At 49.8% G+C, this 24025-nt stretch overlaps 1 protein-coding gene across 2 annotated transcripts in view; it reads left to right on the top strand.

The window, feature by feature from the left end:
• TMEM245 (transmembrane protein 245) overlaps positions 1-24025 on the top strand; it is a 420809-nt gene that overhangs the window by 92551 nt on the left and 304233 nt on the right. For both annotated transcript variants that reach the window (XM_082259498.1, XM_082259497.1), the window contains exon 4: positions 22532-22645. In XM_082259498.1, the coding sequence (XP_082115624.1) occupies positions 22532-22645 (114 nt within the window). The remainder of the gene's footprint in view (positions 1-22531; positions 22646-24025) is intronic.

Genomic DNA, 24025 nt, shown 5'->3' with positions numbered 1-24025 from the left:
GGGCAGCCATTTTTGGTATTTCCCCATTGAGAATGTATTGCGGCCATTTTCTTGAGGTCCGTGGGCTGGACAGACATGCAGCAGGCTTTTTTCATGATAGAAGTAGAGCTTCTTCCTCTTCCTGTGCAGCTCAGTGTTACTTTCATTTTCTACACTGATTAGACTGGACTGGGCTCTGGTAAAGTTTTCTGGGGGCTCCCTGTAAGTTTTTTCTCCCTCCTGCTCTGCTATTATACTATATGTAATATACTAATGAGGGTTAGGGGTCTGCAGTATTAGCGGCGGGACCGCGTTTTTTTTGCGGTCTTAAAGAGGCATACACAAAAAATTATTTTATTTGCAAATGGAGTCCCAGGATAAAACTTCACTTGCAGGCCCCCTGGAAACGACTGTGGGACCTTCCGGTTCACAGTTGCAGCCAGAAATTGCAGATTTCTTTGCAAAGCCTGATGTCAAAAGTGGAATTTGTCTGTTCTGGTGTTGCCAGCCGCAAACCTCGTCCGCCCTCACCTCCATCGGCAGGGTCCTCGGACTCTGAGATAGATATGGTCGCCGCAGACCACCTTGAGGGGTCGGTGTCTTTGCATTCTGACGGTGAAGAGAACCTGTCCTCAGCCGCCAGACGGGAACGCGCATTGGTGGAAGCCCTGGTAGTTTCCCTGCGGGAAACTTTAAAAATGGCTAATGAACCCACAGCGCCAGGTACGCAGGTGTCTTTTGGCTCCTGCAAATCCCATAAGTCGAGAAAGGTGTTCCCTTGTCCAAAATTTTTTCACACTATTGTGAATGAACAATGGCAACGCATTAAGCACATGCGTTTTGCACACCATTAACCCTTTGCTGAGGCAGTGTCCACTAGGTAGACTGTACCACCAAAAGTGGATTTTCCGGTGGCCAGGTTGAATAAAGCGACTGTCACCAGTGGAAAAGTCCCCAACTTTCGCGGATCCCGTGTATAGACAGGTGGAATCCTTGTCCCGCCATTTACATGTGGTAGCAGGTCTACCAAAGTCTACCTTTGTGAATGTTCTGGTAGCGCAGACTGCTACTGAATGGGCAAAGTTACTTAAAAGTAACTTGGAAGCTGAACGGCTCCCCCCCCCCCCCCCCCCGCGGTGCTTGAACTGATGGACCAGTTGGCTCATGTGTGATACGTCCCTGGATGTAGCCCCATTAGTGGCCAGTGGGGGAGTGTAGCCCCATTAGTGGCGTCGGCAGTGGGGATTGCTATTAGGCGCATGGGGCGCCCTCAACCGTTTCTCGGGTGGGGGGACGTCTTAGATTCTTTCCGGAGCCAGGTTCTTCTCAAGAACACTTTATAGGGGATTCTGCTTTGGTGAGGGTCTTCCCTCCCTTGGACAAGCTGAAAAGTTACAGGGAACTATCCAGTTGCTGTTGGCAGTCTGTCTTTTCTGCAAATTTGCAGAGGCTCAGGGCAGTACAGTTTTGCATGAGCCACTGGGTAACTCGTGGCTCATGCAAAACTCGTCTGCAAGATTGTCCTGTCCAGATTAAATCAGCCTATGCCATGGCTGTGGCTTATTGTGATCCCCAAGGGGGCACTGGGTGTGTTTTGGCAACCTGGGAGTGGCTCCTTCACCCAGACATTTTTCCATCTCCATTGTGTCCGGTGGGGGACACCCGAGGTCAATTTGTTTGCTTCTTGCCTCACCTAAACGGTTTAGAGGTTCGTAGCCAGGTCTCGTGATCCTCTGGCTGATGCCACAGATGCACTGGTGGCTCCTTGGGGTCAGTACTGACTGATTTATGCCTTCCATACTTTGAATCTCCTGCCAACACTTTTATGCAGGATGGGGAGGAAGGAATTCTGATCATTCTGGTGGCCCCAGACTGACCTCACCGGTCTTGGTACGCAGATCTGGTCAGGTTGGTCGCTGATGCTCCTTGGAGACTTCCTCTCATGGAAGATCTGCTGTCTCAATGCCCAATCTTTCATCCTGCTGTTGGCTGTTGAAAGCCAGGTGTTGAGAGAGAGAGAGAGGTCTTTCTGACTGTGCTTCATACACTATTGAATGCCAAGAAGTCGTCTTCCAGGAAGATCTATCTTCGTACGTGTAAATCGTACATTTCATGGTGTGAAGCGCTGAAGGTGCACCCTTGCTTGTTTTTTGATCGCTAAGGGTTTTGGCTTTTCTGCAGAAAGGGGTTGAACAGCAGTTGGCTTTGGGCACTATCTAAGGCCAGGTTTTCGGCTTTGACTATACATTTCCAACGCCCTTTAGCTACGCATGTCTTAATTTGGACTTTCATCCAGGGAGTGCATCATTTGGCTCCTCCAAAGGCGATCCCTGTTACCTCCATGGGATCTTAATTTGATGTTATCTGTTGTTCAAAAGCCTCCTTTTGAAAGAATTTGGGGGATTTTGCTGCGGTCTTTGTCTGTTTTAGAAGGTTGCCTTCTTGGTGGCTATCACTTCTACCCGCAGTGTCTGGATGGCGGCGTTGTCTTGCCGATCACCTTATCTGGTGGCACATAGAGATAAGGTGGTACTTCGACCTAATCAGTCGTTCCTTCCTAAGTGATACGGTTTCTGATTTTTCATCTAAATTAAGACATTGTATTGCCTTCACTTTGTCCTAAACCTCTGCATCCGAAGGAGCATGCTTTGCAGTCTTTGGCTGTGGTTCGGGTGATCAGGTTCTATTTACAGACCACTGCGTCCTTTTCAAAAATCGGATGCTCCTTTTGTCCTTTCTGATGGACCTCGTAAGGGTATGGCTGCGTCTACTGCGACCATTTCCAGATGGATCAGGCAGACGGTGGTACAAGCCTATTCACTGAAGGGTCAAGTTCCTCCGTTCCCAGTGAAGGTGTCACGGAACCATGAACCAGACGTACAACAACAGATAAGTGAAAATAAGAAAGCTTTATTGAAAAACAAGCTATAAAGCAAAAGTCCAAACGGATGGCGAAACCGATGCAGAGTCTTTGCGAAGCCAGGGGTCAGGAACCAGGAGGGTAGTCAGACGAAGCCGGGATCAGGAACCAGCAGGGTAGTCAGACGAAGCCAGGATCAGGAACCAGCAGGGTAGTCAGACGAAGCCAGGATCAGGAACCAGCAGGGTAGTCAGACGAAGCCAGGAACAGGAACCAGAAGCAGCAGCAGTCTTAGAAGCATGTGAACACAGGAGGACCAAGCAGGGAACTGAAGCCACAGACCTCCTATATATATATGAGCTAGGCATCCAGCTCCTCCCAGTGGGAAGGAGGAGCCGCAGGGTGGGAGGCTACAAGAAACCCAGAAACCAAGATGGCCGCCAGCACATGTCAAACGAAGGAGAACAGCAAGAAGGTAAGACCATGACAGTACCTCCCCCTCAAGGGCCCCTCCTCCGCGGAGTAAAGAACGGTTTCTGAGGGAAGCGTGCGTGGAAGGCTCGGAGCAAGGCAGGAGCATGGACATCTGCGGAGGGAACCCAGGAACGCTCCTCTGGACCATAACCACGCCAATGAACCAAAAACTGCACCCGACCGCGGACCAGGCGTGAGTCCAGGATATTGCTCACCTCATACTCCTCACGATTGCCCACTCGGACCGGACGAGGCCGAGGAACCGAGGAAGTGAAACGATTACACACCAGTGGCTTCAACAGGGAGACATGAAACACGTTGGAGATCCGCATGCCAGGAGGAAGCGCAAGGGCATAGGCTACCGGGTTTACCCTGCGAAGCACTCGGAAGGGACCAACAAAGCGAGGCGCCAGCTTGGGAGTGGGCACTCGAAGGTTGAGGTTGCGGGTGGACAACCATACACGGTCTCCGGCCTGGTAGGAAGGAGCAGGCGCTCGTCTGCGATCAGCCTGGAGTCTCTGGCGCTGCGCAGAGACCTCAAGGGACTTCTGGATCTGTACCCAAGAAGCACGTAGGACGGAAAGGTGATCCTCCACAGCCGGAATATCCTGGGGAGAGAATACCTCCGGTAACACGGCAGGTTGGAACCCATAGTTGGCCATGAAGGGAGACGTCCCAGAGGAAGAGTTCACCGCCGTGTTCCTGGCAAACTCAGCCCAAGGCAGGAGGTCAACCCAATTGTCTTGGTGATCGGAGACATAGCAACGAAGGAATTGCTGCAAGGCCTGATTGGATCGTTCTGCGGCCCCATTGGACTGAGGGTGGTAGGCCGAGGAGAAGGAGAGATGAATCCCCAACTGGGAGCAAAAGGCGCGCCAGAACCTGGACACAAACTGACTCCCCCGATCCGACACAATCTCCTTGGGCAAACCGTGCAACCGGAAGACCTCCCTGGCAAAATCGTGGCCAACTCCTGTGCAGAGGATAACTTCTTGAGAGGAACACAGTGGCACATTTTGGAAAACCGATCCACAATCATGAGAATGACTGTATGGCCTCGGGATGCAGGGAGGTCCACAATGAAATCCATCCCCAGGTGTGACCATGGGCGCTCCCCGGTGGCTAAGGGTTGCAGAAGGCCCAACGGAAGGTGCCGAGGGGACTTACTCTGGGCACAAACGGAGCATGCCGCTACATATGCGGCGATGTCGGAACGTAGGGAAGGCCACCAGAACAGACGTGAAACAGCCCAGGACAGCTGATTCTTTCCAGGATGCCCCGCGGTCTTGGAGTTATGGTAGGTTCGCAACAACCGAGTGCGCAACTCCTCAGGCACAAAACATCTGCCGTTGGGTCTCCCAGAGGGAGCACCAGATTGAGCCGCCAAAATCTGCTCACCCAGGGGAGAGGTCAGGCTGGTGCGAATGGCGGCCAGGATCTGATTCGGAGGTATGACCGAAGTCGGAATAGACTCCTCCCTGGACAGGTCGGAGTACTGCCGTGATAAGGCATCCGCCCTGATGTTCTTGGAACCGGGTAGGTAGGAGACCACGTAATTAAAACGTGACAAGAACAGAGCCCATCTGGCCTGACGTGGTGTCAATCTCTTGGCCTCAGAGAGGTAGGTCAGATTCTTGTGGTCCGTCAGGATGAGGACCGGAACCACCGAACCCTCGAGCAAGTGCCTCCATTCTTTAAGAGCCTGCACGATGGCCAATAACTCCCTGTCACCAATCTGGTAGTTGCACTCTGCGGAAGACAGTTTCCGGGAGTAAAACCCACAAGGAAGCAGAGGACCCTCTGGTGTTCTACGCTGAGACAGAAGGGCGCCTACTCCCGTCTCAGACGCGTCCACCTCGAGGACAAAGGGCAACCCAGGGTTGGGATGCGACAGAATCGGAGCCGACACAAAGACGGACTTTAGAGCCTCAAAAGCTCGGATGGCCTCGGGCGGCCAGACCTGGGAATTATATATAAAAGGAGGTTGTAACGGCGCTACCTTAAAGTGAATAAGTGCTTATTGTATGTGCCAACTTAAAACAAAGTGCCAATAAAAACTTGTGTCATAAAAAACGTTTAAAATTAAATAAAGTGCACTGGTGATTTGTGGTGTGACCAGGTTAGTTGGTTAATGGACTGGGCCCATAAAGTGCAACTCAGTAAAGTGCAAGTGCTGTGCTGCATATACTAGACGAGTAAGAAATAATAAGTTCCAAATGTGCATTTATTTTTTAATAATAACAATTGATAGAATTGATGGAACTTATTAAAAAATTAAAAAATAAATGCACATTTGGAACTTATTATTTCTTACTCGTCTAGTATATGCAGCACAGCACTTGCACTTTACTGAGTTGCACTTTATGGGCCCAGTCCATTAACCAACTAACCTGGTCACACCACAAATCACCAGTGCACTTTATTTAATTTTAAACGTTTTTTATGACACAAGTTTTTATTGGCACTTTGTTTTAAGTTGGCACATACAATAAGCACTTATTCACTTTAAGGTAGCGCCGTTACAACCTCCTTTTATATATATTTCACACTTTAACCCTTCGTGGGTTTGGTTGTTGGCAGCTTACACCTTCACTATTGTCTAAGGTCTGCACTCCATAGCGCTGGTCACCCCTACCTCTTTTACAGACCTGGGAATTACTGCCCTTCCTGGTCAGATCCGTGAGAGGCTTGGCCAGCATGGAAAAGTCCCTGATGAACTTCCGATAATAATTGGCGAAGCCCAAAAAGCGCTGCAGGGAGCGAAGACCACTGGGCTGGGGCCACTGTAAGACAGCCGAAACCTTCTCAGGATCCATGGAGAACCCCTCAGCGGAAATGATGTAACCTAAGAAGGTTACCTGGGATCGGTGAAATTCGCATTTCTCAAGCTTACCGAACAGCTTGTCCTCTCGTAACCGTTGCAACACTCGTTTGACATCCAGAATGTGGGTCTCCATGGACTCAGAATATACCAAGATGTCATCCAAATAGACCACCACACACTGCTGCAACAGGTCACGGAAAACATCGTTGATGAATTCCTGAAAGACTGCGGGCGCATTGCACAGCCCAAAGGGCATAACCAAGGATTCATAATGACCGGTCCTGGTGTTAAACGCGGTCTTCCACTCATCGCCCGCCTTGATCCTTACGAGGTTATATGCCGCCCTCAGGTCGAGTTTGGTAAAGACCGTGGCCCCTTTAAGGCGATCGAACAGCTCGGAAATCAAGGGTATCGGGTAAGCGTTCTTGATCGTGATGCGATTGAGACCCCTGTAATCGATGCAAGGCCTCAACTCACCGCCCTTCTTTTTCACAAAGAAAAATCCAGCCCCTGCCGGGGACGAGGATTTGCGAATGTGTCCGCGTGAAAGCGCCTCCCTCACGTACTCCTCCATGGCCTCATTCTCCGCTACCGACAGTGGATAGACTTTGCCACGAGGAGGAACGGCACCAGATTGTAACTCGATGGCACAATCGTATGGGCGGTGCGGAGGTAGGGCAACCGCGCGCACCTTATCGAATACATCCCGGTACTCCTCGTATTCAGGGGGCAACAGAGAGTCCGAGGAAGTACACAGCAACTTGACAGGCCCATGGATGCAACTAGCCCCACACTGCGGTGACCACGAGAGGATCTCGGCCGATCTCCAATCGGATTATGCTTCTGGAGCCAGGGGTACCCCAAGACCACCGAGTAGTGTGGAGACGAAATAACCTGGAAGCAGACCGACTCTCTGTGGACGGCACCAATGGCTAACCCCACTGGAAGGGTCTCATGAGTCACGTGTGGCGGCAGAAGGGGTCTGCCGTCTATCGCCTCAAGAGCCAGAGGAGAACCTCGAGCCTGCAGAGGAATGGAATTGGTGGCAGCGAACACACTATCAATGAACAAACCACCAGCACCAGAGTCCACCAACGCCTGGGTCGTCACCGAGCCCCCGACCCAGGAGAGGACAACAGTGATCAGTGGTTTGTCAACACGGGAAACCGGGGACGAGGAGACTCCACCCAAGATCTGCCCCCGACAGGATCTCAGGTGCGAGCGTTTCCCGGACGGTTCGGACATGCCAACCGAAAATGCCCACCGAGACCACAGTACATGCATCGGCCCTCGCGTCTCCGGAGTACCCTCTCCCCCTCGGACAGGCGAGCAAACCCCAGCTGCATGGGTTCACCCCCAGACAAGTCATCCCCAGGAGGCGTGGGAGGAGAGGGAGGCACGGGTGGGACAACAAAGGTAGGCGCCAATCTGTTAGGAGGCCTCCGCAGACTCTCCTTAAAGGAGGGTCTCTCCCTGAGTCTGGTGTCAATCAAAATCAGGAAAGAAATAAGAGACTCGAGCTCCACTGGTAGGTCCTTAGCTGCAACCTCATCCTTCAAGACATCCGAGAGACCATGAGAGAAAGCAGCGACCAGAGCCTCATTATTCCAGCCCACCTCTGCTGCCAGGGTACGAAACTCAATGGCGTATTCAGCTACGGATCGTGAACCCTGTCTGATGGACATAAGGAGCTTCGTAGCAGAGGCAGCACGAGCCGGCACATCGAATACCTTCCGAAGAGAAGCAACAAAACCGGAAAACTTGGCAACCACCGGATTGTTGTTCTCCCATAAAGGGCTGGCCCAGGCCAAGGCCTTGTCCGAGAGCAGCGAGATTAAGAAGCCCACCTTTGATCTCTCAGTAGGAAAGGCATGTGGCAGCAACTCGAAATAAATGCCCACCTGGTTAAGGAAACCTCGGCACTGAGTTGGCTCTCCCCCAAAGCGCTGTGGAAGGGGGGCAGAACCGGTCATACCCGAAACACCGCAGGCGCAACAACAGGTGTCGGGGTAGACTCTGGCGCAACAACCGGAGCGGCAGTAGGAGCGGGCCCAGGAGCGACAACCGACCCATCGGCAACGGGAGCGAAATGAGCCGTGCGTTCAAGCAGGGTTTGCAACGCCACGGCGAACTGACCCAACAGGTGATCCTGCTGATCAAGTCTGGCAACCAGCGTGGGTAGTGAGGATGGCCCTGTACCGTCAGAATTCATGGCCTGTGGTACCGTGCGTTCAAGCAGGGTTTGCAACGCCACGGCGAACCGACCCAACAGGTGATCCTGCTGATCAAGTCTGGCAACCAGCGTGGGTAGCGAGGATGGCCCTGTACCGTCAGAATTCATGGCTTGGTCCTAATGTCACGGAACCATGAACCAGACGTACAACAACAGATAAGTGAAAATAAGAAAGCTTTATTGAAAAACAAGCTATAAAGCAAAAGTCCAAACGGATGGCGAAACCGATGCAGAGTCTTTGCGAAGCCAGGGGTCAGGAACCAGGAGGGTAGTCAGACGAAGCCGGGATCAGGAACCAGCAGGGTAGTCAGACGAAGCCAGGATCAGGAACCAGCAGGGTAGTCAGACGAAGCCAGGATCAGGAACCAGCAGGGTAGTCAGACGAAGCCAGGAACAGGAACCAGAAGCAGCAGCAGTCTTAGAAGCATGTGAACACAGGAGGACCAAGCAGGGAACTGAAGCCACAGACCTCCTATATATATGAGCTAGGCATCCAGCTCCTCCCAGTGGGAAGGAGGAGCCGCAGGGTGGGAGGCTACAAGAAACCCAGAAACCAAGATGGCCGCCAGCACATGTCAAACGAAGGAGAACAGCAAGAAGGTAAGACCATGACAGAAGGCTCATTCAACGAGAGTGCTGAGTGCCTCTTGGGCTTTTCGTCACCAGGTGTCGGTGGGGTTCGCTGGGGCTCGCGTCCTGGTGGCAGGGCGCTTTAAAAATCAAGCCGCGGCCTACGGTCTACTAGGCCATGTTGGGGGGTGGGCAGTGTGTGTGTGTGTGTGTGTGTGTGTGTGTGTGTGTGCGCGTGTAGCTGAGGCCCCTACTCTTCCTTTTTGAGCATCTACCAGGCTGAGGATCTGTGCAATTGTATCTGGGCCCCCACAAAAATTTAAGCCGCGTCTTGTGGCCTGCTGGGCCAAACAGTCAGCTTGGCATCTCCCTTGGACCGGGTGGCGCTGTGGGGGGCACTTCATTTTCAATGAGTCTTGCCACCATTATTGTGTGGGGCACCTGCCTTGTTTTAGTGAGGGTACCTTGCCTCCGCGTCACGGCAGGTGGCCCCCAGGGGGCTATGTCCTATTATGTCCTTTTATGGACGGTGACCTCCCCCCCCCTTGTTTTTTGCGGGGTCCAATAGGTGGTCCATTGTGGACCCTTGGCTGGTATCCCTTTTGTGGGATTGCAGTCAAACAGCGTCTCTGTTATGTTTTCGGGGTGAGTGTCCACGCACCCTCAGTGCTCAGATAGTGAGAATAATTCCTCTGCTCTTCTAGCCACGCTTAAATAGGTGCTGGTAGATGCACTGTTTGTGTCAGTGCGTGAAACTGTAAAAATGGAGGTTGCTGCTGATGCCGTGTCGGAGGCATCGGTTCCTTTTGGCACCCACAGGCCCACCAGAGCAGCGAGGGTGTTTCTCTTACCGCTTACCTTGACAACATTGTCACAAACATTAAGGTTGTCCAAAACCCAGTGGTTGCTAGGCGTTTTTTTGCTTGTGGTATCCTTATGAGGATTTACTGCGCAAAAGGTGGATGGTCCCACCTGTAGTGGACTCGCCGGTTTCCAGGTCAAATTGAGTTAACTTCATCCCGATTGAGGAGTCCCTGACCTTTTACAGGTCCAGCTAATAAGAGGGCTGATGCTGTGGCCCATCTTATGTATGCTGTGGCTGGTTCGGGAATTAGGCCGGTAATTACTATTGCCCTGGTGTTGCAAACTCTGACCCAGTGGGCTAAGCTTTTCCCCGGGGACCTGGAGGAAGAATAGCTTTTTTGTGGAGCTGGCGGACCGTTTGGTCCAGGGGCTATAGTTTCTGTGATGCCTCTTTGGATGCTGCTCCTTTTTTATTTCTAGGCTGTCTGTATCACCAGTGGTCCTTTGGCGTATTGTCTGGCTGAAATGCTGTTCTGTGTACGAGACTTCTAAGAAGGCCTTATCTGATTTCCCTCTTGTAGGGAGGGTCGCCTGTTTGGAGCTTCCTTGGATGATCTAGTGTAAGGGTCTCACGGGGGGAGGAGAGAACTCTTCTTCCGCAGGCCACCAAGGGCAAGGAGCCCCGTTGTAGACGTGGGCCATTCTCCTCGGCTCCTAAGCGGCCTCTTCATCTCTCAGGATCTCAAGATTAGGGATCAAAAGTCAAAGCCTTCACCATAGGTTTCAAGAGGACCTGGTCTGGGAAGCCACGAGTGGGCTCTTACAGACCTGCAGACAAGGCTGCCTCTGCATGAAGGGGTGCACATATCTGGGGTGTGGGGACGTCTTCGCTGGTTTCCGGATTCATGGACCTTCCTTGTACAGGACAAGTGGGTCCACAAAGTTATTCGCTCATGCTATGAGATACTTTTGTCTTGTCCTCTGGAAAGGTTTTTTTCCTCTTCCAATCTGCACTTGCCCTCAAATCACTTACAGCAGGGGTGTCAAACTCAATTTCATTGTGGGCCGCATTAGCATTATGGTTGCCCTCAAAGGGTCAGTTATTTTTATACAGGATTTATATAGTGCCAACAATTTGCACAGCGCTTTACAATATGATTATATCTGTAATATTAGATGTCCAGAACACCTTACACCCTTGCATGAGATGTCAAGAGCCCCCCCTCCACCATCATACCTCAAGAGTCACCCACCCTTCCTTATATCACAATGCACCCCCTTACCTTGTGCTGCCGCCTGGAAGAAGATGTGGGTGGATCTGGGAAGAAGAAAGTGCAGGGTCTGGAGGAGAACCAGAGGAGGGCTGGAGTTATCTTCCAGAGTCTGCCCAATGCTGAGATCAGGGGAGGCAAAGGCAAGGTGGTGTTGTGGCTGCACAGAGAGGTGTAGGATCTGTAGGAGGAATTCTGCCCCCCTCTCTGCTGCGGACTGCCAGGAAGGGGGGGGGGGTGGTGGGCAAAGACCAGCCTTTCTGAAGCTACATAGAGGAGTGCAGGATCTGGCAATGGAGTTCTGTCCTCTCTGCTGCTGACTACTGAGACAAGGTGGGAGCAGAGACCAGGGGGGTGCCGCAGCTGCAGGAGAGGTGCAAGGGCCACATGAAATGACCTGGGGGGCCGCATACGGCCCGCGGGCCTTGTGTTTGCCACCTGTGACTTACAGGGTCACTTTGGGGCAGTGCAAGACTTATTTCAAAGGGGTGATTTTTCCGGTTCCGACTTTGGAACATTTTCAAGGGTTTTTTACTCGCAACTCTCTACAGTCCCTAGGAAGGAAGGCAAAGTATGTCCAATTCTTGACCTTAAAGCGCTAAGCTGCTTTGTACGAGTACAGAAGTTCCACATGGAGTCCATTCACATGGTAGTGGCATCCCTACATCAGGGGGATTTGATATCAAGGACGCCTACCTGCACTTTCTAATTTGTGCTGGTCGCCAGCGCTTTCTCTATTTACTGTGGACGAGGAGCATTATCAGTTTGTAATACCGACCTTTGGCCCCCCTTCCGGACCTCAGGTCTTCACAAGAGTGTTGGCCCCGGTGCTGGCATTGTTTGAGTCAATGGGGGATCACAGGACTGGTGTACCTGGACAATCTTTTATTGCGAGCGGAGTCTGACTGCTCTGATGGACTACTGGAGATTGCTCTATGAACTCCAAGGGTGTTCAGTGGGATCCTGAACATTCAGGAGTCTGCTTTGGCTCTGTCCACAAAAAATAGCCTATTAGGGTCTGACTCTGGACTCTGCGTCAGACAGACATTGCAGGAGGCAATTCCGCTTCTGTTATTCAGCATTCAGTCATCCCTCCGGGCTTGCATGCGCATGCTAGGCCTGATGGTGTCCACCCTCGAGGCGGTCGGTTTACATAATTCCGCACAATCTCTGCTAAAGAAATTCTGGTAATATGGGTCAAGGATCCACGGTCTCTAGAGGTGGCTGCGCTCTCTGGCACTTCGACAGGGAAAATCCTTCTCCTGTACTGGACGGTTGTCTGCACGGATGCCAGCTTTGTGGGTGGGGAGGCATCCTCAGCACAGACGTGGTCCAGGGGGTCTGGACTCTGGCAGAGCTCAGACTGCCGATTGGTGTACTGGAACTCCGAGCGATCAGACTTTGGCTCGTTGGACAATTGTCTTCAGGTGCTTCCGGTATGAAGTAATTCAAGCAATGCCACGGCCGTGGTCTATGTCAATCACCAAGGGGGCACAAGAAGTGTCCTGACGGCTCAGTAAGTAGCTGGCATTCTAAGGTGGGCTGACTGATTTGTTTCGGCCCTCTCAAACTTCTGACACAACTCCCTGTGCAGGATTCAGGCAGAAGGGAATTTCGGTCATTCTAGTGGCTTGCTGGTCTTGATATGGTACGGCTGGCCGTCAATGCTCCTTGGGGACTTCCTCTCAGGAAGGGTCTGCTGTCCCAAGGACCAATCTTCCATCCTGCTTTACAGTCGCTGGCTGAATGGCTTGGCTGTTGAATGCCAGGTGCGGAAAGGGTAGAGGTCTGCTTGAATCCGTGATTCCTATGCTGGTAAAAGCTTGGAAATCTGCCTCTAGGAAGATCTATCACCGTACGTGGAAGACGTAACTTGCGTTATGTGAGTCTCTTGGGGTTCATCCTCGCTTCTTCTTGGTGGATCGGATCCTAACCTTCCTTCAATGCGGGGTTGAACAAAAATTTGCCTTGAGTACCATTTCAGGCCAGGTATCGGGTTTTGGTGGTCTTTTTTCCAATGACCTTTAGCCACACACTTTTTTTCAGGGTGTCTGACATTTGGTTCGTTCAGTGCATGCTCCTTTGCTGCCCTGGAATCCGAATGTGGTGCTTTCAGCTCTACTGAAGCTTCTCTTTGAAAATTTTTTGGAGGTTTCCCCGCTTACGCTGCCCCAGAGGGTGGCTTTCTTTGGTGGCTATCACCTCTGCACGCAGGGTGTTGGAACTGACAGCGTTATCCTGTTGTTTACCTTTATGGTGCTTCACAAGGATAAGGTGGTGCTTTGCCTCTGTCCGTCATTCCTTCCTAAGGTGGTCTCTGACTGTCATTTGAATGAAGACATTTTCGCCTTTCCTGCCTTCCCAGGCCTAAACATCTGAAGTAAATTGCCTTGCATGTCTTGGATGTGACCTATGCAATTAGAGTGTACCTGACAGCTACGGAGTCTCTTACGAAGTCAGACTCTTTATTTGCGCTCACGGATGGACCTTGCAAAGGGTTGTCCACTTCTTCTGCGACCATTTCCAGATGGATAAGACAGACAGTGGTTCAGACCTATTGCCTCAGGGGTCAGGTTCATCCTTTCCCTGTCAAGGCGCATTCTACTAGGGCGCTCAGTGTCTCCTGGGCTTTCGGGCTTCAAGTGTCAGTGATGCAGGTTTTGCAAGGTGGCCACCTGGTCATTGGTGCACACTTTTACAAATTTTTTTTTTTTTGTAAAGTGGTTCTGTTGGCATCTGTGGATGCTTCTTTTTGGCTGCAAGGTTTTGCTGGCTGTTGTTTAGAGGACCTGGTCCTCTTTGTGGGTGTATTTTTCAGGTGAGGTTCAGTTGTTTATGGTTAAGCCCTGTTACCTGATTGGCTATGGTTAGCCGTGGGAATTTTTTTTTATGTTTTCCCACCCCTCATGTTTAAATACTGCTTTGGGACATCCCAGTGGTTAAGAAGAATCAGGAGTTGTGTCCGTAAATGAACAAAAGAGAAAATTTTTGGATTTTTGACTTGCTGTGAAATGCCATTTCTCTGATGTTCATTGGACACAGCACCCACCCCTCTGTGGGGTTGGCTTTCTTCTGACATTGCTTGTAACAAAACTGAGTGCCTATAGCTAAGTGGGTGTATACCCCCCTGGGACTGCCCATAGGCGTAGTCAAGCTTTTCCCTTTCGTTCGCTGATGGACACAGCTCCATATCATCTTAGACCCTTGGGCTTATGCTGCTTTCTTCAGGAGTAGGACTAGGCTGAAACAATTTTGGCTACGCCCCTGAGGCAGTCCCAAGGGGTATACTATCACTTTCTGCTATAAGACTTATTTTTTTTTCTGCATAGTCAGGAGTAAGGACCTGGCTCCCTGCTGCTTTCCTTTTTTAAATTTAATTTTTTCATTTCTTTTCTTTACATAGTGAGGTTGAAAAAAGACATCAGTCCATCCAGTTCAACCTATGATGTGTGTGTGTGTTTGCTGTTAACCGTACATTGTATACCCCTGTATGTTGTGGCCTTTAAGGTGCCCATCTAATAGTTTTTTGAAACGATCAATGCTCCCTGCTGATACGACTGTTTGCGGAAGAGAATTCCACATCCTTACTGCTCTGACAGTGAAGAACCCCCTATGTGCTTTAAGGTTAAACCGCCTTTTCTCTAGTTTTAGTGAGTGGCCACGTGTCTTATTGTATTCCCTTTCTCTGAATAGTTTGTTCCTTATGCTAGGGTTGCCAGTACATGTACATTGATATCATATCCCCCCTCAATCATCCCTTCTCCAGAGAGAATAAGTTCAGTGCTTGTAGTCTTTCCTCATAGCTGATGTCCTCCATTCCCCTAATTGTTTTTGTTGCCCTTCTCTGGACTCTTTCCAGTTCCAGCATATCCTTCCTGAGGGCTGGTGCCCAGAACTGGACAGCATACTCCAGATGTGGCCAGACCAGAGTCTTGTAGAGAGGGAGAATAATCTCTTTATTTCTGGAGTGAATCCCCTTTTTTATACATCCCAGTATTCTGTTGGCTTTGCTTGCAGCGGCTTGGCATTGCATGCCACTTCCAAGCCTGTTTTCTACCAGTACCCATAGGTCCTTTTCCATCTTAGATTCACCCAGAGGTCCCCCCCCCCCCCCCCTAGTGAGTAGCTTGCTTTCTGGTTTCTGGCACCCAAGTGCATTACTTTACATTTTTCAACATTAAACCTCATCTGCCATGTAGTTGCCCACCCCATTATTTTGTTCAGGTCCGCTTGTAAGGTTTCCACATCCTGCATAGAAGATATTGGCATGCTTAGTTTAGTATCATCTGCAAATACTGAGATTGTACTAGATATCCCCTCCTCTAGATCATTTATGAATAAATGAAACAGGATTGGCCCCAGGACAAAACCCTGGGGGACCGCACTTTCCACACCCTCCCAATCCGAATACTCCCCATTAATCACCACCCTTTGCACTCTCCCCTGTAGCCAGTTCTCTATCCAGGTATTCACCTTATGGTCCATACCTACCTTCCTTAGTTTTAACAGTAAGCGTTTGTGTGGAACAGTGTCAAAGGCCTTTGCAAAGTCCAGATACACCACATACACAGGCTTACCTTTATCTAGGTGGCAGCTCACTTCATCAAAGAAGGTTAATAGATTGGTTTGGCAAGAACGATTTTTCATGAATCCATGCTGATTACTACTAATAATACCATTTTCATTACTAAAGTCTTGTATGTGGTCCCTAAAAATCCCCTCCAAAATCTTGCAGACTACTGATGTTAGGCTGACCAACCTATAGTTACCCGGGATATATCTCTGCCCTTGTTTAAATATGGCTACCACGTTGGCTTTTTTCCAATCAGCTGGCACCATACCCGCCTGTAAACTATCCTTAAAGATAATGAATAATGGTCTGGCAATCACCTGGCTGAGCTCTTTAAGAACCCTCAGGTGCTAGCCATCCGGTCCCAGTGATTTATTTATGTTAAGTTTCTCTAGTTTAGTTCTAAGTCTATCTTCTGTTAGCCATGGCGGTACTTCCTGAGATGTGTTGTTTAGTTTGGCCTTACAAGCTGGGTTAGTGTAGCCCCCCAATTCTTTTGTGAAGACTGAAGAGAAGAAATTATTTTCAATATCGCCTTTTCCCTGTCCTCTGTGGCCAAATCTCCCTTGTCGTCTTTTATGGGGCCAATGTGTTCTGGCCTCGCTTTCTTACCGTTTATATACTTAAAGAATTTCTTGGGGTCCTTTTTACTCTCTTCTTTGTAGTTCACACAGGAACAGAAAACAAATCAACAATCAACAGCCGGACTGGGCAACGCACTGAATGATATAGATCCTTATGTCCTTCCCAGTGTGGCCTGCAAACGCGACCCAACTATTGGCTTTGCGCTAGGTTGCCCGTGACAATGCCCCACTGGACGGGGGCTGGTCGGTGAGTGAAACACCTCACGAGGTTGCATAGCCCTGGTCACGACAGCAGTCGCAGCGTATCTCTGGCCGCAGCTCCACCATTCCCAGATGGCACAGAGAACTGCCAAGAGTGGTGCCCGCTTAATTCAAAGTTTGGAGAGTAGTGGCCCCCCCTTTTTCTCTGAAAAATGCTGGGATTGATACGTGCCCTTCCTGGTGATGGTAGGTCTCCCCCCCCCCCCCCGTGTCCTTCCTCCCCTCATGGTTCCCCACCTCCATAGCAGGGTTTTTTCCCTGTAATGGTCGCCCTCACCTTACTCCATCCCTCTCCCTTAGTCCCCCTTTAGGGTGCATGGGTGTTTCTAGGTGGGGGTGTTGGGTGCTTGGCCGGAAGGCGGTAGAAGTATGCAGTTGGCGGCTCCATTTTAGGGGTGCCTGCATTTATTCCTGTGCGGGGGGTTCCTGGGGGGGCTCCCCCCTGGTGAACTAATAATTTCCTGGGGTCCCGGGTGGCCCGCGTGACGCCGCCATTTTGCTGTGGATGCATGTATTTAGCCTCAGCAGCCATGTTTGTGTAGTCCGACAGCCCATGTTTTTGGGGTTTCCCATTGTAGGCTTTGCGGCAGCCATTTTCTTGAAGTCCAGTGCGATGACGTGCGGCGGGGACCTCTAGTGACCGTGTCAACGCTTCCTCATCCTTTCTGATCGCAACGTGGCAGGCTGTTTAGCTTTGGATCCAGCTCTGGGGGCATGGTGGTGATTCCCTGTGGGTATACAGTCCTTCCTCTGCTATAGACTGCGCTGCGGGTGCACTTATCCTTGTGGTACCTCAGCGGTAGTGGTGTGAAAGGGGTTTTTTCTTTTTTTTCTTAAAAAAAAAAAAAAAAAAATATATATTTACTTTTTTCTTTTGCGCACAGTGCGGTTCTGATTTAACCATGGAGCCCCTGAAACATATATCACTACCTGACCCATTCCTTGAAGCTGCAGGACCCTCTGGGTCTCAGTCTACCCTGGCGGGCATGATGGTGGCCCTGCAGTCACTTGTGTCAAAGGTTGATGTGGTCCTGCAAAGGAGGCCTAGCAAGAAGCGCCCCCCGCCTTCCCCAGTTTACTCTGCCTCCTCAGAGTCTGGGGTGGATTTGGCCCACTGGTGACGTGAGTCAACCCACTGGGTCTGCGTCCACGCACCCTGAGTGCGCTGACAGTGAGGAGGAATTCTCTTCCGCTGCAGCCACGCATTAAAAGGCGCTGGTGGAGGCACTGATTGTCTCGGTGCGGGAAACTGTAAATTTGGAGGACTGCGGGTGCAGATCTTCCAAGGTGACCAAGGTGTTCCCCTTTCCTGCCTATTTTGACAAAGTTTTCGCTATTCTGTGGGGATTCCCAAAACGCATGGTTGGAATACCCTAAGCGTTTCGCTAGGAGATATCCCTTTGAGGAGTCTCTCCTGAAGAAACTGACGGTGCACTCTCAGGTTTCCAGGTTAAATAAGGCTACACTTTTACCGGTGGAGGATTCTCCATCCTTTAAGGATGTGGACAAGAGAGCTGAGGCTCTGGTTCTATACGTTTTCACTGTTGCAGGTTCAATTTTGAGACCGGTGTTTGCTATCACCTTGGTATCCCGGACCTTAACAGAATGGGCAAAAATTTTAGGCCAGGATCTGGAAGGGCATCAACAGCCTCCTAAGCTGGTGGATCAGTTGATTCAGGGGATACAGTACATTTTTGATGCATCTTTGGATGCGGCCCATTTTCCTGGCAGAGTATCTGTGACGGTGGTGATCCTTCTCTGCATGATATGGTTGAAGTACTGGTCGGCCAACCAGGCATCAAAAAAGGTGCTGACTGATCTACCCTTTGTAAGTGACTGTTTGGTGCCTCTATGGAGGAGATCATTAAGGGCTTTATGGGAGGTAAGAGTACTTTACTTCCACTGGTTGCTAGGGTCAAGGAACCTCGTCGTAAATGTGGTCCCTTTTTCTCGGCTCACAAGCGTCCTGTTCGTCCATCTGGATCGCAGGAAAAGGGTTCAAGATCCACCTGTACTTTTGCGGGCGGCTCCAAGAGACCATGAAATGGTAAGTGAAAAGTGGGCCCTGTTGGTTCCACAGACAAGCCTTTTCCAACCTGAAGGGGCACCCCTACCCGTATCTGGGGTGGGGGGGATGTCTTTCCTTCTTTCCGTACCTGTGGACCTTGCTCATTCAGGATTAATGGGTCCACGAGTTGGTTCAGTTTCAAGATCGACTTTCGGTCCTTGCCTCAGACAAGGTTATTTCCTTCTAACTTACGCCTGTCTCACGATCGGCTGCAGGGCCTCTATGGGACAGTGCAGGACCTGTTAGCGCAAGGAGTCATTGTGCCGGTTCCAGAGTCGGAACGTTTTTAAGGTTCTTATTCAAATCTGTTTACCTTACCCAGGAAGGAAGGCAAGGCATGCCTGATCTTAGACCTCAAGGCCCTGAACCACTTTGTGCGGGTTCAGAAATTTTGGAAGGAATCCATTCGCCCGGCAGTGGCATTCCCTCATTAAGGGGATCTTTTGGCTTCTAGCGATACCTTTATACTCCAATATGTCGGGCACCAGCATTCTCTTCGTCTTGCCGTGGACGAGGAGCACTATCAATTTGTGGCGTTACCTTTTGGTCTCGATTCAGCTCCTCGGGTGTTCACAAAGGTATTTTCCCCGGTGTTGACCTTGCTCCGGCAAAAAGGGATTTCTGTACTAGTTTACCTGGACAATCTGCTTTTGCGTGCAGAGTCTTCATTGGCTCTAGAAGTCGACTTGGACATTACAGAGCAAACTCTACAGGAGTTGAGATGAACACTGAAATCAGCTCTGACACTCTGTCCACCAAACTGGATTACTTGGGTCTGACTCTGGATTCAGCCTCGACCCAGGTGTTTCTTCCACAAGCGAAACTGCTGAAGTTGCAGGATGCGATTCGCCTCCTGTTGTCCAACCGTCGGTCGACGCTCAGAACTTGCATGCAAGTGCCGGGTCTGATGGTCTCCGCCTTTGAGGCGGTTCTGTTTGCTCAGCTCCAGATCGGATCTCTGCAAAGAGAGATTTTTGCCAAATGGGACAAGGATCTGCAATTGCTGGACAAATCTGATCCTGTTGAGCCGGGGTACGAAAGGGTCTTTGATATGGTGGGCTCCGCTCTCTGGTGCTTCGCCCTGGGAAGTCTTTTCTTCCCCTGTATTGGATGCAATCGGAAAAAAGCTACGGCTGTGGCATATATCAATCATCAAGGGGGCACAAGGAGTGCCCTGACGACCCAGGAAGTATTTGGCATTCTGAGGTGGGCAGAACTATATGTCCCGACACTCTCTGCTGTGCACATTCTGGGGGTAGAAAATTGACAAGCGGTCTATCTCAGTCGGCAGATGTTGAATCAGGGAGAATGTGGTCTCTTCACCCGGAGGTGTTTCATCAGCTGTGTCTCCGGTGGTGGACCCCCGATGTGGAGCTGTTGGCTTCTCGTCTCAACAGGAAGGTGCAGGGGTTCGTGTCAAGGTCTTGGAATCCTCTGGTTGACGCCGCAGACACCCCGGTGGCTCCTTGGGGCCAGTATCGTCTGATTTACGCCTTTCCTCCAATACAACTTCTGTCGAGACTGCTATGCAGAATTGAGGTAGAAAGGATTCCAGTCATTCTGGTGGCACCAGACTGGCCTCGCCAGTCTTGGCACGCACGTGTTGTGGGGCTGGTAGCAGAGGTCCCTTGGAAACTTCCTCTCAGGGAAGATCTTCTGTCTCGGGGACCAATCTTTCATCCTGCTTTACAGTTGCTGGCTTTAATAGCTTGGCTATTGAAAGCCAGGTGCTGAAGGCCAGAGAGCTGTCGGAGTCTGTGATTCTGTGAAATATACTTCCAGGAAGATTTATCATCAAGTTTGGAAGGCATACATTACTTGGTGTGAGTCTTGGGGGCGGGGGGGGGGGTTCTCCCCATTCCTTTTCTGTGTCTCTTCTGTTGGAGTTTCTATAACTATGTGTAGATCAACGTTTGGCTCTGGGCACAATCAAGGGCCATATTTCCGGTTTGGCCATATTTTTCCAAAGGTCTTTGGCGGCGAGGTTCTTGGTTCACAGTTTTGTGCAGGGAGTTAGCCATCTGGCTCCTCTGGTGCAATCCCTGGTACCTCTGTGGGATCTCAATTTGGTACTGCTGGTACTTCAAAAGCCTCCTTTTGAAATTAATTGTGAACTTCCTTTGCTCACTGCCGCAGAAGGTTGCCTTTTTGGTTGCGATTACTTCTGCGCCTAGGGTGCTTTGTCCTGTCGGTCACCTTACCTGGTGGTTCACAGGGACAAAGTGGTGTTACAACCCTGTCAGGCGTCGTTCCTTCCTAAGGTTGTCTCAGGGTTTCATTTGAATGAAGATATTGTGTTGCCGGTATACCAGCGTTGAGGTGGTGAGGACTAAGGGAATGCTCCAGACCCCCTATGTGTAATATCCATGCGCTTTGCATTATGATATCTTGTAAATGCAATGTTTGTGGGATTTAAATTTTAATCGAAATTAAGACAATATTACACTAGTGGAGCTTTCTCTTTTTTTGGTTCATTTTGACGGGCTGTCTGAGAGAGAAAAGACGTTGCAGGATGATGATCTAAGGATGATCCTTTTACTAGTGTTCCCACTGCACATGAGCCCTGACCATGAGACTGGGGGGGGGGGGGGGCAATAATTTGTGGTGAGTTGCCAGCTGATGGGAGAGGTGTCACGTTGGTGGTGGATTTATGGTGACCCAATCATCCTAATGATCTGATATCCCTTTCACCAATTAGATTTTTTTTTTTTTCCATAAGAACTGCACTATACACGGAGTATATTTGGACAATTTCCTTTGCAGCTTTATTTAAAGACTGCTGACAGTTTATATCTTTATAATTTAACAATATCATGTATTATGTGATTTACTTATTTGCACATGCACTTTTTTTGCGCAGCTCAGTGGTTGTAAATTTACAATGGAAATCACTTTGTATATTTAATTAATTTAAAGCTGCTGCAATATATTTGTATTCATTTTTTATTTTGAACTGACTAGAACAGTGTTTCTCAACTCCAGTCCTCAGGGCACACTAACAGGCCAGATTTTAAGTATTACCTTGAGGAGATGCAGACTAGAATACTGCAATCACTGAGCAGCAAATTATATCATCTGTGATGTATTTTAGTTTTCTTGCAAACCTGGCCTGTTAGTGTGCCCTGAGGACCGGAGTTGAGAAACACTGGACTAGAATTAGCAAGTCAATACACACAATCGTACCGCGAGAGCTTTCACATAATGCATAATGCAAAAGACGATGCTACACCAAGTAAATAGATACCTAACATGTCACGCTTTAAAATTGCGTCTGCCCGTGGAATGGCGGCAAACTATGGTGCTTACATTTCTCCATAGGCGACACTTTAAACGACTTTACAGATTACCAGTTTAGAGTTGCACAGGAGGTCTGGTTCTAGAATTATTGCTCTTGCTCTGGCGTTTGCTACAATACCTCACTTATGTGTTTGCATTTGCGCGTAAGCACGGTGGGATGGGGCGCTTTACATAATTTTTTATTAAAAAATAAATAAAATCATAATTTTTGCCTCCCATGCAGCTAATCAGACCAAGATTGGTCAGATCGGCTGCTTTTCTGGCCGCTGGTTGCCAGGTAAAAGGGCGGGAACCTGGAAGTAACGAATACTCGTCGCTCCCATTTTCCAGGGTTACGGAGGGGAACCACGTCAGTTCCTCTCTGTATAGGGTAGCCATCATTGCGGGCCTCCTCAATGGGACTGGAGAGGCGGCAGGAGGGGGTGGAACTCCCTCCCGCCCCCTGCAGAAGTCATCGAGTGGCTAATAATGCAAGAAGAGAGAACGGCCGGCTGCAAAAAATGAAACCAGAATGATGCCTGTGGGTGCAGGGATCTTCCCGGTATTACCACTGAAACCCAAGGACGTACGGTATGTCCATTTGGGGAAGTGGTTAAAGATGTTTATGAACATACTGTTTTGAGGAAAAGTGAAAAAGATGGTGGGTGGGAAGGGGTTAGGCAAAGATTTATTATCTACATTTATGCTTTATTGCATTGAGTTGTTTATAATGTGTTTTTGTTTTTTGTTTGTGTAGATATGGTTCTTCCTGGACAAATGTTAAACATTGCAACCACAACTATTGCCATGGCAATATCAATCACTGGTTTTCATCAACAGCAAGAAGAAATTAATGCACCAGAGGGTTCAGGTGATAACTTTTTGTATCTGGCTTAAAATGCAACATAGTTTTAAAAGCAACTACACTTTTGTGGGGGACAAAAAAGCACAAGAAAAGAAAATTTTGTGTGTGTATATTTTTTGTTTAATAATACTTTATTAAGAAATTTTTGTACCAGAACAAGTGCATGTACATAAATACACAATGAGTACACCAAACAAGGTATTAACAGAAATATTTAACATATTGTGCCTTTGGCAAAAAATGATACAATCATTCCGGTAAAGTTTAGAAACCCCATAGAAGAGGGGGGTTGAGAAGAAAGGCAGAAGAGTGATAAAGAGAAGAAAAAATAGCAATTGAGGAAGGGGGGGGGGAGGGAATGGGCAATTGGAGGAGGGGGGTGGAGGGGGGAAGGGTGAGGTGAAATGGGAGAGAGAAGGAGGGGGGGGGGGAAGGGAGGGCTGAGGGGGGTACTTGGGGGAGGAGAGGTGGGTTGGGGGGGGATGGAGTGGGGATGAGGGAGGGGAGGTGGGTGGTTGGTCAGTCAACAGGATATTGAGTATTATAGTTCACAACCTGTCAAATACCAATTTCTCTGTCGCTCATTGACAGACGTAGTCCTCCTTGATTAATATCAACTCGGGTTATACTGCCCTCTACAGGAGTAGGACTAGACAGGAAAGAAAACGTTCTGGCCACACCCTAGGGGCAGTCCCAGAGGGTATATCCTCCCACTTCCTGCTACAGCAAATCAGTTTTTTTCTGTCTAGTTAGGAGTAAGGACCTAGATTCCTTGCTAGGATCTTCGGTCCTGGCAGGATTTTTTTAGAAATACTTTTTTTAGACAGCTTTTTTTCTCCAGTGTTCCTGTGAGATCTTCAAGCAAGTACGCTGAAACTGGGCGACGGGCTGGATGTTGAGATCCAGTGGTCACCCCAGTTCAGCCTACGAGCGCGTGCAGGCCATAGCTCCGCGCTGGGTCGGCCACGACATAGTCCCACTGGACGGGGACTGACCCTGCGAGTTAAACGTCTCGCCTGGACGCCAATGACCAACAGAGTCACGGCGTCCGTATTGGTCGACAGCCCCCCCCACCCCGGTGGAGAGGGGTTCTGTCAGGAGTTGGCGCCCGCCTGGTTCCGGTATGGTGAGTAGAATGTTCCCCCTCTCCCCCTGTCGGGTTTGTTGGTGGACGCGGGCCCCTCTCAGGGATGGTCGGACACTCAGTTTCTGGGTCTCCTCTCTATCCTATAACAGGTCACAGATCCCCCAATTTGAGTCTGATTTTTGTGAATAGAAACCAGGAGGCTTGGTTTGGGAGCTGACTATCTAAAGTCACTATATGACTGTAAGGGTGACTGAAGTCAGTAGCAGACTACTAAAAGGCATTACTATTGAGGTATAGAG

This window comes from Pelophylax lessonae (genome assembly GCF_965119305.1).
Source record: "Pelophylax lessonae genome assembly, chromosome: 5".
NCBI lineage: Eukaryota > Metazoa > Chordata > Amphibia > Anura > Ranidae > Pelophylax > Pelophylax lessonae.
The sequence above is the reverse complement of the archived record's forward strand: the minus strand, read 5'-3'. Positions and strand labels throughout refer to the sequence as shown.